The following is a 17424-nucleotide window of genomic DNA, read 5'->3' as shown; positions in this document are numbered from 1 at the left end:
TATAACCCTGAGCATTGACAGGAGTATAAGGGTGCTGACTAGCTGGCTAGCAGACGACACAACTGTCGTCTGCTTTGTTCTGCATAGGATCGTCCTCTTCGCATCCCTGAGCATGTATTAAATAGTGGAAGTATCGATGCTCCTGCTTTTCACTCTTTGACAAGTCCGAATGCGATAGCTTTTCTTTTTTTTCAACATCTTTTTTTTACAACATGTAATGATATTGAGGGTTATTGTTCCTCTGAGTGTGAGTTTCAACTCGCTAAAAATATGTAAATCGGGGGAAAATCTCAAATATGAGTTTCCGATATTTTGAACAGACTATTCTACCGCGGTTATAAAAATGTGTATTGTTTTATTATGTACAGCCTCGCATGCATTGCTAGTCTATGCCTACATATTTGTGACTGTGAAAGTACTGATGCAGTGCGTGAAGATCTCATCGCTGCATTACAGCTATATATTCCAACTCAATAACCAGTTGCGAAGCTATTTCTGGTCTTCTGGGGTACGTCTCCAGATCATTAAGGCTTTCTTCTATAGGCATAGCGTAATTTATTGACAGCGTTCTATTTTTCAGAGAGCTAAACTCCGCGCCATCCCTGAGTAGTTACTGTGCCCGTCACGGGATGGCGAGACAAAGCGTTGGGCGAAAAAAAAAAAAAAAAGACGACACGCATGTGGTGCCATCTGTGGTGCACATAATGTTTTAATTTTCTGTTGCTCTTCCCTGTTGTTTTGTTACCACAGTCTCGTCTCGGCTGCAAGGTGGTGGTGGTGGTGGTGATGGTGAAAGGGCTTGCCATTGTCGGCCTCACGTATGTGGGCAACGTCACGACTGGCGCCCTGGGGAAATGTGCGTCCTGGGCCGTCTTCTAGGGGAACTGTGCCGACATATGTCTGAAAGCCGTCTCGGCTGCAATTTTTTTCGTTTGACTATATGACTACCAATGAGCGTCGTGTGCAATATTAATTGTTTTTACTCTTGCAAATTCCTGTTGTTGAACGGCCTTTATGCATTCAACTGAGAAACGAACAGAGAATGATAGCAGACGACAGCAAAGTGCAAAGATTGGAGATGATATGCACCATATGATATCTATGACATGCAAGGACATTCAACAAGACGCAAACCAAGAGACAGGTGGCTTCGTCAAATCTCCACCGAACATTGTAAATCATTATTCTAAAAACCTGCTGTAATCCCACAAAAGAGGATTACGATGCAAAAATGCCGCCGCTTCCATTGCACAAAGATTCCTTATATTAAGGGGCTTTCTCGTATGACAGCCGAGTAGCGTGGTGGTAGGTCATGGTAGCCGCTGTCCTGGACTTGTTTCTGACTAATGCTGGAAGGGGCGAGGTTCGAGTCCACATTTTGAGAGAGTTCGATTGTGACAATGGGTAGACGACATCGGGAACATGTCGATGGCTGTTGAGCACTTGCAATGGATGGACTGTGGAAGACGTGTTCCAATGACTCCTTGGGGTCGAAGGCTGCGTTCGTGTATCCGATGGAGCCGGCTTGGTGCTGAGGTTGCGTCCTGCCAGAAATCAGTGCATTTATTCATATGCAGATTTGTAAAAATCATTTTTCAGAAGTAGTTGAATTTTACTTCCATCTACGGGCTTATAAAGTTACTACGTGAATTTTGCAGACATGCACAAAATCAAGATGCAAACGTTGCACCGCTCTACGTAGAAAGAACATACGGTTTCTTTGGCTGTGGAATGACTTCCACGGGATCTTCGGGAAGAGACTTGAAGAGCTGCCAGGCTGCGGCAGGCAGAAGAACGAGCAGCAAGAACCCGAATGCTACTAGGGCGACACCGACTAGGAAAATGAACGGGCAGCAGAGTGCACCCGCTGTAAGGATGAGGGCTCCAGGTACCACCAAGCCCAGTACTGTCTGCCTCTTCACAGCCGCGGTGTTGTCTCTTCGAACGGCCCCTTCGCTGGGGCTGTCACCAGGAGGAAGAAGGTCCAGTGTCGACGACACCGGATTCCTGTCTGTGGAGGGAATAACACGCACAATGCACTTCCTGTCCCTGACAACAACGCTTTATTTTGGTGGCCGTGAATGGGGGTGCCTCATCGCGACAGGTTGTATTCAAAGCCATTCACGGATGACGTTGCTCTTTGCGTAAGTCATGACAGTACAGGAGGGTTTTCAGATACAAATATCACAACCTTTTCTGCACATCGTGCAGTTTTTATGAGCTTTATATTTTAAGTGTACCCTTCAAAACCCCCTCATCTATGGTGTTCGTTTCCATATGACTCTCCCCGAACTTATACATTAACGCCACCGATCGTTACTCATGATTCGCAAGCAGACGACACAACTGCCTTCTGCCTGCCATTCGAGGACAACGATTGGTGGGGCTTGATATTCAAAGCAGGTGACACGACTGTCGTCTGCTTTGTTCTGAACAGAAATTTCCGTCATCCGTACCTCATCCCGCATGCAGTAGACAGTTTTGGGAAGACACATCCCTATTGACGTCCATGTTTTTCTTTGAAATGAGTTTGATTAACGCCACGTTTCCAGCACTTTTGATGACTTTTCAATCACTTTTCAAAGAGTAGTTTCTCTTTGGTTGAGATCGAACATGATAGTGAGACAATTAATGGTTTTACGTCGCGAGACGCCTACGATCACGAGCGACGTCATAATGATCGGTCTCTGGATTAATTTTGCCCTCCCAGCAATCCGCCGAAATGTCAGCAGACGACACACTGCATTTAAATTTCCTCGCGGAAGTGGGCGTCTCTGAGCAAGTTCTGCGTTGTCCTCCGCCGGATTCAAGCCCGCAACCTTGGGATCAGCAACCTTGGGCTGCCCACTGACTCACTGAGGCCGGAATTATTACATACACAAGCTACCACATGGGCTAGGAGCAAATGGAACGGAACCTAGATAACATAAGCGTCCGAATTCCCGCTTCCGTCCTATATGGATGGGCCATCAGATTGCTCCCACATACACGATATCTTCGCAGGCAAGCTCGTAGACGTCTAAAACCACTTCGACAACCGACCGTACAAGATGAATTATAGTAGGACAGTCATTTTCAGAGCAAAAGAAAAGAAGGCATAAAAAAACCGAAGCGGAAAAAGAAAAGAGTCGAAGGAGGAACTGAGAGATATGGAGCAACACATTTTACGGGCCGTTACTCTTTGAGGTGGCCCGGACGCTCCGGTCAAAAACCAAATAGAGCGGCGTCTTTTATTTTATTTATTTTACTTCTTTTTTTTTTCTATCGCATCTGCGGTTTTATTGCGCACTCGGCCCATATACGTGCTACGGTTAGCTTTAAAACGATACATTACACAGGGTTACCCAAGATAATGCACGGTATCTCTTCCGCTCCGTAAAAAAAATAACACTGGCAGGGCAGATGCCGAAACTTTCGTAATGTGTCGAGTGCTAAAGAATCGTGTCGCAATTTTTCGGCTTCCATATTTGTTTCAGTTAATTGCGACAAATTAAAAACCGCTCGTTCCTATGCATTGTCGTTACCCTGTATACCGCAGTATTTTTGAGCTGTCAGAGAATCTAACTTTAGAAGGAATATTTCCTAAACGCACTACAACGAGAGCGCATATTTTATGCTCGAAAATTTGTTAAAATGTGGCAAAATAATTACTGTAATAAAGTTTCGGCTGCTAACGAAACTTTATATATACGCAAAACCGACATACACAGGAGCCTTAGCAGGAGGTACAGGCTATGAGTCTCTCACTGAATCATTTGCTTACCCTCGAAACGCTGAGGCCAGACAAATGCTCACACAAACACACGTTTTTTTTTTTTTTTTGTGTGTGTGTGTGTGTTACGATGTGTTTTTGAAACCCTTGGGCATGGGTGCTGTGTTTCTTCTTCGTGCTCACAGAATAAATTCGTTCTCATATCTTCTACTTCCCAAACACGTAGGTGTTATGTATACGGCGCGGTATACGGCATGGTATGCGGCGTGTTATCTAAGGCGGTATATGTATACGTGTTACCGGGTGAGCCGTGTCTTCGCGGCCTATAAAACGGTCGTCGGGCCAGTACCCTTTGCGGTGCTGTTCAGGGATAGATTTCTTCCTGAAAATGTACGGCATTCTTTCTTTTCTTTCTTTGTTTCTTTTTATTTTTTGTTTATTTTTATTTTTATTTTTACGCGTTTACGGAATATTTCTAATATGAGAGCTGCTTAGGTGCAGTTCGTGATGCGGCCAGAAGGGCATCCCCTGTTGGAAAGCGTACGTAACTGATGGACGACTAAATATACCTACATTTCATTAATGAGCTTATTAATGATTTCTTCTCGGGGAAATATGCGAGATAGCACAATTTGAGTCGGTCCTTATTTAAATCCACCATCTTTTTTAAGCATCCTCAAGCGAGCACGTACTTTGATATATATAAATCACTAAATTTTGCTATGCAAATGAGCCGAAATCGAAACTATGCTCTCATCAGAGTACGTGTTTGTTTCAGGATTTTTAAAGAAGAGGATGCAATAAGGGTTTCCAATAAGGGTTGCCTTCAATCCTGCTGTCTCGCTTTTCCCCGAAAATATCTAATCAAAAGTTAATTAATGAATTTTAAGTAATTAGTCGTCCAGTAGCTATACGTGCGCTTCCCACAAGGTGTCCGTCTGGCCGCATAACCCATCCTGCAAATATGGCATCATTGCCTTTTCTGTTTTTATTTTTTAATCTGTAAATAACAATAATAAAAACACCCTGTATAGTACATACATAGGTTATTTCCGTGATGTGCGAGTAAAATTAAATAAAACAGACGCTAAGTTTTTCTTTTTGTACGACCAATCCGATAAAGAGTTTCTGGATGTGGAGCCGCTATACTCTCTGGGCACGCTGATAGTCGCTTACACCGTTATTTTAATTATTTCCACTAATTATACCCACTACTACTTTTTTCTAACCAGCAAGTCACGAAATGCGGTAAGGAACGTGCATTTCTGACACACCTTTCACCTTTCTGTCATCAACCAGCCTCTCCACCACGCTTTGATCACCTGAACTGCCATCTCCACCATCATGTTTCATTGTCCACAATTGGCACTGGGGCAGCGCACAGCCCTGCTAGCCGACATCAGCCCCATCTCATAATAATTTGTGTGTGTGTGTGATACACCTTTTGTATCGTTGCAATTTTTTTAATCCCATGTTAGCGCCGCGAAGCAACTGTGGCTATGAGCTGCTTGCAGATGTGGACAGATGGAGAGAGGACAACAGGAAGGAGTGGGGGACAGAGGGGTTAGCATGCGTCCTGGGCCGACTTCAGCGGGAACTGTGCCGATATTCGTCTGGAAAGTCTTCGGAAAACCCTGGGAAAACCTCAGACCGCACAGCCGGTAGTACGATTCGAACCCACCACCTCCTATAGTCTTCAGCGCGCCCTTGGCTATACCACCAACGAACGAGACGCCTTAACCCGCTCGGTCATGCAAAATAATCGCAATGACTTCAAAGTTTCGGAATAGCAGAGCTGCAGTTCAACAAATCGGTTCCCAAATGCGTGACGTGAATTCTCCCCAGCAAGCTTTATGAACTAAGGACGATAACAGGGGCACAGGTAGCTCTCCTGCTTGATGACAACACACGGTATAGTTCTCCTGCTCGATGACAATACACACGTTCAATTACATTCTCGCCCCTCCAACGTGCCGGTGTACATACCGAACGCAAATCAATTGCGTTCTATAAGGTCAATTTGCAGCAAGGAAACACGGCAGTACAGAGAGTCGCTGTTCCAGGGTCTACTTTCTCTGCTTTAATATTCCATACGAGACCGTGCTTTCAATATGGGAGCCTCCTTTGTTATTCAAATAAGAGCGTGTTAAACAATTAGAGACATGTCGCATATAAACAATGAGGAACGCAGTATAAAAACAACCACCTAGACATCCTTCTGATCGCAACGGCCCCGAACAATCACTTTCTTTTGTTCTCACACGCTCTTCATTGGCCTTCAGTAACCCTCGGGGACGCACAATACGTTGCAGACGACAGCCATATCGTGCACCCTTAATTGGCCCCCACACCCCCCGCAGGCAGCTGATTGGCCCATCGTCCCACCTGGCGTCACTTTCGCTCTCGAAGTCGTGGCCATTGTTGGACCATCGTGGCCATTATGGAGGCCGAAGCGAAATGACGGCCTCGTTTGAACCGTTCCTTCCGTGAACACTTGTGCTCGTTACATGAGCAGGGAGGAAAACAAAATGTTCGTTAGTGTGGGATGCCTAGCAGGAAAATTCTTCTAATCATGCGTGGGACGGGTACAGTGTTGCCAAATTTAGGGGACTGCCGCTAGATCTAGCGCGTTTTAATCGAAGACCAAAAATACGTCTTTCAGCAACGGCGAGTGTTTGGTACGAATGAAATTGTATTCGTGCATTCGTTGCAAAGTCTCATCAAAGTCTCTCCTCCAGGAAATTGTATTGGATATTTGAGTGTATATGGTTGGATGGGTTGCAACGTAGTTACAGCTTACAAGTAATCATCTACTGGGCAATTAAATAGTAACTCTTTCTCACGGAGCAACTTTCACGGTGAATACCGGTCGGCGAAAGGTATAGTGAAAGAAGATGCGTCAAGTTTGTGAAGTTAGGAGACCAACACAGAATTCTAAAAGTAATTGCGACTAGCTGCTGTCTTGTAAAAAATCTCCCAAAGTACTATAGTTCAGGGCCACGCAAAATCTTCGCTTTCTAGCAAGAAAAATAAAAAATCTAGCAAAAAAATCGCTTTCTAGCAAGAGTAATCCGCCTGTGTTTATCATATAAATATGCCCCCCCCCCCCCCGTCTGTCAAAATAAAGTTCCTAGAACCTATAGGGTTACCGCAAACGTCTCATAATACCTTAAGAACTCAGGCTCTGGGGCAACCCCAGGAACAAAGTTTCAATAGTGTAGTTATACAGTTACTTCAGAAACCCCTGTCTATCTCCCTAGTTTAAAGGGCAACTACCCGTTTAAGCCACTCTAAACCAATTTAAAGGGGCACTGAAATCGGCAAAGGAATGGCATTTATCCGTTGCGTCGTTCGATATTTTCCCTCTCCTTCTCAAGAAGCGCGATAATACGGTGCGGGCTCTCATTGGTCCCCTCAAAGGACTTGCCAAATCATCGCTTTTTGGCTATCAGTGTCGGGCATCTAAATCCATGTTACGTCAACGCTCACGAAATATCCCATTTACTTACGAAATGGAAGAAATAGTATAAGTGTGCGTTCGTCATCCTAATCATGGTGGCAATACGAAAGTTAGGGCGAACGCATGTTGTGAAAGTTCTTCCGGTTGAAAGGTTGTATGTCGGTATGTCAAGTAATTCAGTGTAGATACGAGAAGGTTGCGTAGGTGCAGAACTCTGCTAGTTTTAGCTTTCAAACTAGGGCTACCACTCGGAACAAAGTGATAAGAACGCAAAAGATAGAATAAATGCAGGCAACCTGGTGGACGAGGAACTGACGCCTTTATGTGGACGGTTATCAGCGCCAACGAGCAAAGTAAGATATTAGAGAGTTTTAGTGCATCGTACGCTATCGCCTTTGCGTACGTAAGGGATAGCGTTGATGGTTCTGCGCACGCCCATAACAGAAAGAGAGCTTCGCGCAGTGCGCAGAACAACCAACGTTATCTGGTACGTACGCTATCGCCTTTGCGTACGTAATGGATAGCGTTGGTGGTCCTGCGCACGCGCAATACATAAACAGAGCGTTGAGCATTGCGCAGAACCATCACGCTATCCCGTACACACGCAAAGGCAACAGGGGACGATATACTAAAACTCAGTATTAGTAGTACGAGACATAACGGGAACAGCTGGCGCTCCCCCATCGGAACACACACGTAACAAGCAGAAGGCACACTGCGTGTATCGTAGCAGCAGATGTGCACTGCAACCACCGACCTCAACAAACGCAGGATAACGACACAAGTCACATCCTGGAAGTATAGGCACTGAGCACGCATGTTTCGTATCGTTCGTTTCTCATCGCCGTCAAACAATGAAATGAAAAGGAATATATATAGATCCGAGGCGTAAAAATACTAATGGCAGGCTTACTGGCTAGACCACTTTTCATCTCTAATCAAGCCTGTCAAGACTCGAAAAAGTCGCGAGAAAAAAAAAAAGAAAGAGCAATCTCCTTATTGGGTCATGAATCGAGAAACAAGGCTCGAATTGATCTCTCTACACAATCAGCTAATTGTCTCAGCGCCACCGACAGGCAGGTAAAGAGAAGTTCACACCGCCGCAGCCAGAAACACAGACAAAAGGCACACAGAAAACAGGACGAACTGCAAGTAAACTGCAGGTAAAGAGAAACGCTAGCATCGTGGAGGCATTTTATCGGAGTGACTCGCGGTGCGAAGGAGACTTGCGCGAAGCACTCGCCGTCCAGGTTCTGAAGTGAGTTCGAAAGAAGCCTCCGCATGCAGATGACGAAACATTGTTAATTGTATGTATTATATGGAAGAACGAAAATTGATTGATTGATTGATTGATTGATTGATTGAAACAACTTACTTACACCCGTGACGTATCGGCGTTACGTAATTTTTGTTGCGTTACACTTCATAGTATGTTTTCGTGTAGTTTGTGCAGTTCTCTGTAGAATGGAACGAAAGAGTTATCCCGTATTCACACGAGCGACATCTTCACAGAACATTCTAGTGGAAGAAAAAGCGAAAACACTGCTCACGGAGCCGAAGTTTGTCCCGTGTTACATTGAGCATTCACACGGTGCCAGAATATCGGAAGTAGCGTACTGCGCACTTAGCAGACGACACCGTCAGCGTCTTTTCCTGTCGTCTGCTACGGAATATGTTGTGGTTCTGCGGCAGAACTGACGTGTGAGCACAAGAACCACGAATGGAGGTAGACCTCTTTTACACAAATAAATTCCTGACTCATGTGTATTGGCCCAAAAAGCAGAAGTATGATCCACCAGACGTTTAAATATCAGTAGCAGAACTGCATACAGAGGTAGTTGTTGACCGCGACAATTCCGTCAGGGTGTTGTTGACCGTAAAACCGAGGTCAATGCTTTGGCACTCATACTCTGGACCCTGCAGGTGAACAGCCTCCTCGGGCTGAGTAATTAATGCCACCTTGCTCTACTTGGTCATGTGACATTACGACATATTACGCACCCCACCCTCAGTTCACGTACAACTACCACTACATTACTGCATATGTAAAGACAATGCAGAGTCCATGGCTGGCTGTAGCAAACATGTTCGAATACAATACAAACGCGTACAATATTTGTATTTTCAGCAAAAGTATCGTATAAAGTATCCCGTTACTTTTTATGGATAAAGGTAATGCTATGGAGGGAGCAATACTGCTCCGCGAAGAAGAGCAGTGTATGTGTATTGTCATCAAGTAGAAGAACTATTTAAGGAAAATCTTGCATTGCTACCTGTTTAGAAACATCTTTCCAGGAGCAATACTGCTTGCAGGAAAGCGTGTATTGCCATCAAGTGGGGACAATACACGAGACCATACACCGATGTATTGGCATCAGTGTGGAAGACCAGCCACGGTGGCTGACTCCCTAAAACATCTCCAAGCGATTTGTACTAACACAATCTGAATGGCAACCCTCGGCCAGCAGAACTTATACATGCTCAGAGGTTGATGTGCGTTCTGGTTGTCGCCGTGCAACAGTCCATAACTTCGGAGAGCCCGACGACCTTGTTCCCGGCCGTACCATTCAAAGACACGGCCCACCCAGAGGCGGACCGCGTTATCAAAGGGCCCTTCCCCAAATATGAAGGACCAGCTCACTTTCGCCTCCCTCCACCGCGAAAGATTAGAAGAGGGTATTGGCATCAAATGGAAGGCCGACCACAGGGGCCGGCTTCCTGTAGCAACTCTGACAGATCAAGAAACGATCTTCCCGGAACAGCACCGCAAGCGGTACTGCCTCGACGACCTTGTTATCGGCCGCGCGTTCAGACAGACCAGAAGATTGAAAGATAGAAGAGTTATGTTGGACGCAACGGCCTGTAGATGTACGCGTAGTAAACGAAGTGTTACGCAACAAAATAGCTGGTGTGCATTAACGAGGGACCGCTTCGACGGGACCTGTGATAGTGGATCATGCCCCTTCTTCATTTAGTGCGTGTCCCACAGCTCAGTACCAGTGTATTACTAGGCCGAAGTATTACTGTTAAGCGTTCAATACCGTTAGCAACAAACTACTTATGAGCAAAGCATTAAGAGGTGAGCGAGCTGCTGTATCGACGTGGGCGCTATCATTTCCTTGGGCATCAGGAGGTGTGGTGGGGACAGGGACACAAAACACAACCGGACAGGACTATGCTCAATCATTAGGCTGGGCTACTACGCTAGGCTATAGGCTAGACTGGCTACTTATCATTACTAATTACCTATCAGTACACAATGCTGATGTTTGGCGAGTAGGACGAAATGAGGCTTGTCCAGAATCCCAAGCACCGGGGGGTGCGGGCAGGGGGTGCAAAAGAAATCGGGAGGGGGACATGTCATAACAACTGAAATAGCAAGTGCCTCTCTGTGAAGGGTGCACAGGTAAAATGTATAGGGCTGTTACAAAAGGTTTGGGGGGGGATGCTGGGGAGGTGTAGGGGGGGGGGGGGATCTGGTTAAATCACTGGACGAACATTACTGTCCACACCCGCCCACAGCAACGTGCAACATTTCGCGGTTGCTGCGCTTTCGTTCGTCTCAGCAACTACTACTCGACTACGATTCTGTAATCCGAGAAAATTTTTCCTCTGCTTTATTTCTTTTATTTATTTATTTTCTTTAGCTGCATAACGGATCAAGCCAGTGTCGTGGCCGTTTCATGTTCGGGGCAAATTGAATTATGCATTTGCGGTTTTCAGTTCGAGATATCGGTTTCTGATCAATAGAAAGCTATCGAGGAAAGGATGTTCCGTGGTAGGCATAGCGTTCTCCAATGGCAGCATCGTTGTCGCATATATTACCACGGCCATATATTACGTTGCAGTAACGCTCCGGCTAGCTCGGATTTCGGTTCCAGCATTTCATTTTTTTACTTTATAGTTTCCACGAACTGTATTTCCATGAGAAGTCGAGAGACATATTCTGGAACGTATTAACACACACACACACACATGCGCTTCTTGCTGCGACTCTCTGGCCTCCGCTTGACAACCACGAAGCAATTAACTTAAAATGAAGTCAGTATAATTCCTTGTAATAATCAATGATTACAAGCATGCTCATGGGCCCGTGGGGGTGTAATTAAAGAGATAAACGAATAAACCATAGGCTGAAATTGCGGGGGAGTGTGTCCTTATTACGAGTGGTATGATGCACAATATTAATAGACTCCCCCTGTTTGTAAACAAATGACGTCATAGTGTTCGACAGCACCACCAATTTGGTAGAGTTGAACTACCTGCGAAGCTAGGGGGCGTACAAGGTCGCGCCCGAAAGCTACCGTCTTGAGGGGATTACCATGGTCCCTGAAAGGGACACGACCTTCGGTGGCCATTCGTAGAACCACGGTCACTCAATACTCTTTCTGGTCAGGAAACTCGCGCGAGAACTTCATTTCGGCGGCCGAGCGGCGCGTGGTGGCGCGGCGATCGTTCGGGGGGAGACTTTCGTGTCCGTCGGTGCCTGCGCGTATGGCTTGCATAGTGTTTCTATGGGTGTTTGGAAGTGTACGCTTTTTCTTCTTTGTGCTTGCGTTTTGAGTGCGTAAGCAGAGGTTCTTTTTTAAATATCCTTGAAGGTAATTGCAACCTTTGCACTCTGTTCGTATGTAAGAATGATCTACACATACAAAGGAGACTTCGATCGTCTGATTCGAGCGTGCAGCATTTCGTGATGGCTATATGTGCTTCATGGAAGGGGATCCTTAACTTGACGAGGACTGAATGAAAGTATTTTTTCTTTGTCCAAAAAACAGCGATGACTTGGTCTACGGGAATAAACAGAAAACATTCGCTAATAGCCTTATTGGAGATGTACTGGGATGAGCGTGGTTTGTTGAGCTCCTTCAAATTGATCACTGTGTACATGTGTAGCATCAAGCACTAGGAACCGTAAAATTTTCAAAGATATATCATTCAACATGATATCAATACAATAACAAGTCTTAGGGTAGAACTTGGGGGAAAGATGTAATGCCAAGTCGGCTTATTAAACGAAGTCCGCGCATACCTATTAGTTTTTGCTGCCCCAGAAGCAGGCAGAGGGAGGGGTGATGTTTTTCTCTTTTTATCTATTCATTTTTATTTTTTTCCTTTCCGCAATGCTTCTGCAATGCTTCAAAAGCTTCTGCGGACGATAAAATACAGACTCAGAGCCCATTCATAGCAGCATATAGTGCTAAAAATATATAGCTTCATTGTCTTTATCCTGAATTTGAAGAGAAAGGCTAACACAAAAGATTTTCTCTCCTTCCCCCTGCTTATCTCTTTCCATTGTTTTTTTTTTTTTTTTTCCTACCACATACCACTGTAAATGTAGTTTTTGGGCAATCCCAAAGTTTCCTTCTGACCTCCCAAATAAAGCTCCATTCCACCATTTTAAATATTCTGGAACTGATCTGACTCATATGCCGAGGCTATCTACATCGTGATGATAGTGTGTAGCCGTTGAGTTCGACATCTGAATCTTGTCAGCCAAATTCTATAGTTGGAAAGCGCTATCAGACCACACTTCAGCAAGAGGAAATTCTATCGTGTTAATTTAATAACCCGGCTTGAATCTTGTTGGAATCGGTAAAGGAAAATATCGTTTCCTACGTAATTACAGAGTATTCGTCCAAACTACATTCAGGAGGCACCAATATTGTGCCTGCTGGCTTCGTTGTGACCGCTCACAACGGTTTTCACATCACCTCTTCCCAAAGTGTGTAAAAATTGCCCTCTACGATACGTTAAACCTTGTGCATCGCACTGCACCACATATAAAGAAGAAGAAGAAGAAGAAGATTAGTATATTTTCTCGCCGAGAACGGTCGAGCCATACGATTTATATGGGTATCCCCCCCCCCCCCCCCGGCTCTCATACCGCCAGAGCTCATTTTAGCTGATTAAAATACAGGATTTCTATATTCATCTGAAGTCTTATCTGTCTGTGCTGAAATAGAATCATCTCGTGATTTTATCTCTGTTCAAGTTACAACAAACTGCTACAAGGAAAACAAGAAAATCACGCATTTGGAAAGTTTCGCCCTCACGTAATAACTACGGAAAGCGTCATTAGGTTACAATATATCACTGGACCGAGTGACTGTGCAACAAAATGCCATAATATGTTTCTCGACCATCACTGAGAGCCACACGAGTGAGAGCAAAGTTAAAATTTTCCGTGTCAAAGAAAGACAATAACGAAAGTTGTAATATACGCGGCAAATCTGCAAATTTACGTCCACTGAACTGAAATGTGCTGGCTCAAATCATGAATCGCTTCGAGAATTAATTGTTTCTGCTATGAACAAGAAATGAACTCTAAAAAGTAGCTTATCAAATATTCCCTGAAAACACGCAGTGCTGCGGAAACGTCGTCTGCTCCACGAGGGTGTCTCCCCTCGAACGACGCGACCGCCCCAAGCGGGAGCAACTGTCCCTAAGTGACCTAGTCTATTGTATTCGAGCGGAGTTTCCTGACCAGAAAGAGTATTGAAGGACCATGGTAGAACCCAATCTTCCCCTTCCGATTTGTTTCGGTTTCAGTCTGTCTATATCGACGTCATGGTGACGTTTCCCGGGTAGAGATCTATTGACCTCCCCTATATGTCTCGTACCTTTTGTTTGCTGATTTTTTTAACTGGGTCAACGAATAGCATTGTGCCTGCAGCACTGTAATGGTGTTTACAGACTTCCTTGTAAGGCGATAAAGCTCTTTCTTACTCTCCGTTTCAGTGACGAGCGAGCGATATTCTCCTCTTTCTGTTCCTCACTTTTGAGCAATTCATGCTTTCCGGTTGGAAAACTTTGGAAGATTAATCATACTTGAGGTGGATGAGAAGGGAATGTCGTCTGTCTAAGTTTTAGGCTTTCTGGCACAAGCAGCACAACATATTGGCCCAGTATTGGTCCAATATTGGCAATACCGGCACAATATTGGTCCAATATTGGCAATACCGGCTCATTATTGGTCCAATATTGGCAATACCGGCCCATTATTGATCCAATATTGGCAATACCGGCCCATTATTGGTCCAATATTGGCAATACCGGTCCAATACCGATCCAATGTTGGGCATCTATTGCCAATATTGGACCAATATTGTGCCAAGATGTTGTGCTGCTTGAGCGGACTCACTTACGAGTCACGACTTAGTTATATCCTATTCCTATGCACGGCGTGGTGTTCGGTCGAGGATGCCACCATATGGCAGATTACATGAAATGCGCACTTGAACGGCAATCAAGAGGTGCATGGGTCGACCCCCGTCGCTGTCTGGCTTTTTCGACAACTGCCATGTTATCAATCTCTCATGCGCTTAGGTATATTGAGACCTGCATTGTTTTCGCCTCTCTGTGTGTTCCACCTTCAGGGACCGTTACTTTCCATCACGAATACAAAGTTACAGAATAGCGGAACCAAGCGTTTTGAGGCCCCAAAGAAATGGCGGCGGCGCCACTGCGCATGCCCAAGATGCAAAGCGCGCTTTGGGTTTAGGGTGCACGCCATCTTTCCCGAAAATTGCGTGGTGCCTCAAAACTGGCTTGAGTCGCTCTCGCTGAGGACGAGAATCCGCGTGAACGCGTCGTCTGCAAACGGCCGGAAAGAAGTTACAACACACACACACACACCCACACACACACACACACACAGGCTTATTTCACGCAGTTTCGTGATACCGCTTATTTTCACTACTGTAACAATGCTATGTGTTTACAGAAGGCGACTTTTGTTTACTTCTTGATTTATTTTTCTTTTGTAAATGTCCATTGTTACGGCGCTGCGCACAAGCACCCCGCTCTGTTTTATGAAAACCTTATTCTGTAAGCCGTACACCCGCATTTGGGTCTCCCCTTCTCACGCACCTATTCCAAATTTCTCTAAAATGGTATATAGTTGCTTAGCTAAAGAAGCCAGAAGTACTTCGAGAGTAACTGTTGTACCCATGGGCAGCGGAGCCACACTAAAACTTGTCAAAGCCTCATCCGCGTTCGTGCAACGCGTAGTCTGGCGTGAAAAAAGCGGTCACTCCCTCTTTCTCAGGTCACGGTGTTGTCTTCTACGGGAGCACGTTCTCTGTGGCCGTACAGCATTTTTGGCACCTGACCTGTTATGCTTTTGCACTGCTGATGTTAAGGCATGACATATAAGATGCATGTCAATTCCGTACCATCGTTCTATACCCCTCTGCATTTTCGAGTTTCTACCTCGGCATAACGCGAAGCAGCTTCACGCAATAATTGAATTTGTTCTAATGATCTTGTAATACTGGAGAACAATCTGTGAATTCTCAAGAGAGGAAACTGCGATTGTTGGTCCCTTTATCATCCAGTTGAACTCTGTTACTTGAACGCACTTACTTCTCACAATAAATGTGTGTCAATTCCTTGTATATACAACGCGGGGAAATTCATTTAAATATACACGATGCCAACTACTGCAGGAAATTTAGCAATCGGGGGGAAATTAGCTTTTACGACACTGCTTGTATCTCTCGTGTCACAACTCTGCACGTATACACTCGTCATGACAGCAAGTGAGAGAGCTAATTGTTGACAACATTTCCCTGAGTCTGGGGATATATGCACGAGTATATACACGAAGTGATAAGGCGCATACTTCCCCAGACTCAGGGAAACGTTTGCCAGCAACTAGTCCACACCGGCTCGCTTGCATTCCCCAACAACACTGAATATCCTCTGGGCGTACGAATAATGTGCCAACGAATTCGTACGTCCGATGGATATCCCTCATATCCGTCGGACGTACGAATCCGTTAGGACATTATTCGTACTTCCAGGGGATATTCGATTTTGTTGGGGTTCTGTTTCTACGTTCCACAAAGTTAGAGAAAAACACGGAGCAACGTTCCATTAATCACTTACCGTTCCCTCTACACCATGTCATCCACGTGGTGGTACACCGCAGGGGTATATATCCTCTTTGATATCTTCCCGTTCAAATGAAGCCGAGTGAACGAGTGATGATGGTTTATCCGCCTGTACCCGCACGTTGCCTGTGGCGCCGCCCTCCTTCTCTCGTTTCTTCTTTTTTTGTTTTTGTTTGACCGTTTTGTTTCGCCGGTCGCGTCGCCGCTCATGCTTGCCGTTCCCGTCGTCCGGTCGTCAGCCGAGCGTGACAGCTGAGGCCCGCGAGCTTGACGTACGTGGATAGTGCACCAAAGATACAGTGGAGTGTGCGATGCGCGGACTCGGCTTCCTCCGCGCGTCGCGCTGCGATCGCTAGTGCACTTTTTGTTCGTGATGCGGAGGTGCGAATTCAGAGAGTATGCCCTTAGACTGAGGTGCGGCTCTACCGGATTTCTATCGCACTGGGGCAACACCACCTAGGTACAGAAAGCCAGCGTGCTCGTCGACGTGACGTAACAATTCAGAGTCAGCCAATTAGGATCGTGTTTTCAGCGGTCTTAGCCAATCACGGACGTGATTACAGCGGTCGTGGCCATGGAGAGGAACCACCGTCGTCTGCGAGTTGTGATTGAACGTCCCCGCATACTAAATGGCAAAACTTGGAAATAAAGAGCAAAACGGTCTCAATCTTTCTCAAAACTGATTTTGTGGAAAGCGTCTTGCACTTTTTGTCCAAATATTTAGGTCTGCAGGTTCCAGGTGAGCTACACTCATTTGCGGGTTCTTGAATTCGCAGAAAGGTGAATCGCAGTAGCAGACGAATTCTGACTCTTAATTGAAAGAGGGAGAGGAGGTAATGCGCAGCTTTCTCTACCTAGGTGGTGTGGGCTGGGGTCGCGGTGGAGGAACGGAACATGAATACAAAGCGGACCGAGGAAATCGTGACGTAAAAGTAAAAAATAATTAAGAAGACCTATCTCAGTTGGAGAGGTTCGTGAGGTTTAGGTGACTTTCAATTTACCTTTTTCAAAACTGCTTATGCGCATGCGCTGCGACGCCGATGACCTTGGCTGCGCCGGACAAGATTATCTCCGTATTTAATAGATGGCGCTGGCTGAGGACTACAGGAGTGGGGAGGCCGCGCGAACTCGTCGGCCTCCGCCGGCCTTACGAACTAGGATACGACGTGAATATGAAAAAGGTACATTGAACTTTATTTATTTTATCCCTACACTGAACCGTAACACCAAGATCTTGCATGAAATTTCTTAGGTGTCGCCCACATAATCGATCGGAAAGACGTAGATTCTACGTCGAATGAAAGTATAAAAATTATAATATATCATCTCCCGTAACATTTCACACGTCGCACCTT

The 17424-nt window shown here is 45.5% G+C and overlaps 1 protein-coding gene across 1 annotated transcript; it reads right to left on the bottom strand.

The window, feature by feature from the left end:
• Positions 1-1158: 1158 nt before the first annotated feature.
• Positions 1159-16194, bottom strand: LOC135398135 (uncharacterized). The gene is made up of 3 exons (XM_064629563.1): positions 16065-16194; positions 1714-2011; positions 1159-1544 (listed from the first exon to the last, which is right to left on the bottom strand). Exons 1-3 carry the CDS (start codon positions 16084-16086, stop codon positions 1262-1264), a joined length of 603 nt encoding a protein of 200 aa, XP_064485633.1. The 5' UTR covers positions 16087-16194; the 3' UTR covers positions 1159-1261.
• Positions 16195-17424: the final 1230 nt, after the last annotated feature.

The sequence above is a fragment of the Ornithodoros turicata genome, chromosome 6, assembly GCF_037126465.1.
Source record: "Ornithodoros turicata isolate Travis chromosome 6, ASM3712646v1, whole genome shotgun sequence".
Lineage (NCBI taxonomy): Eukaryota > Metazoa > Arthropoda > Arachnida > Ixodida > Argasidae > Ornithodoros > Ornithodoros turicata.
This window is presented reverse-complemented; position numbering and strand designations above follow the sequence as displayed.

Bases quoted from the DNA above. Each gene is read 5' to 3' on its own strand.
- LOC135398135 (XM_064629563.1), bottom strand. From the start codon at position 16,086: ATGACATGGTGTAGAGGGAACG. The intron at 2,012-16,064 runs GTAAGTGATTAA...TTCCCTCCACAG, and splicing joins GACATGGTGTAGAGGGAACG to ACAGGAATCCGGTGTCGTCG. The intron at 1,545-1,713 runs GTATGTTCTTTC...GATTTCTGGCAG, and splicing joins ATTCCACAGCCAAAGAAACC to GACGCAACCTCAGCACCAAG.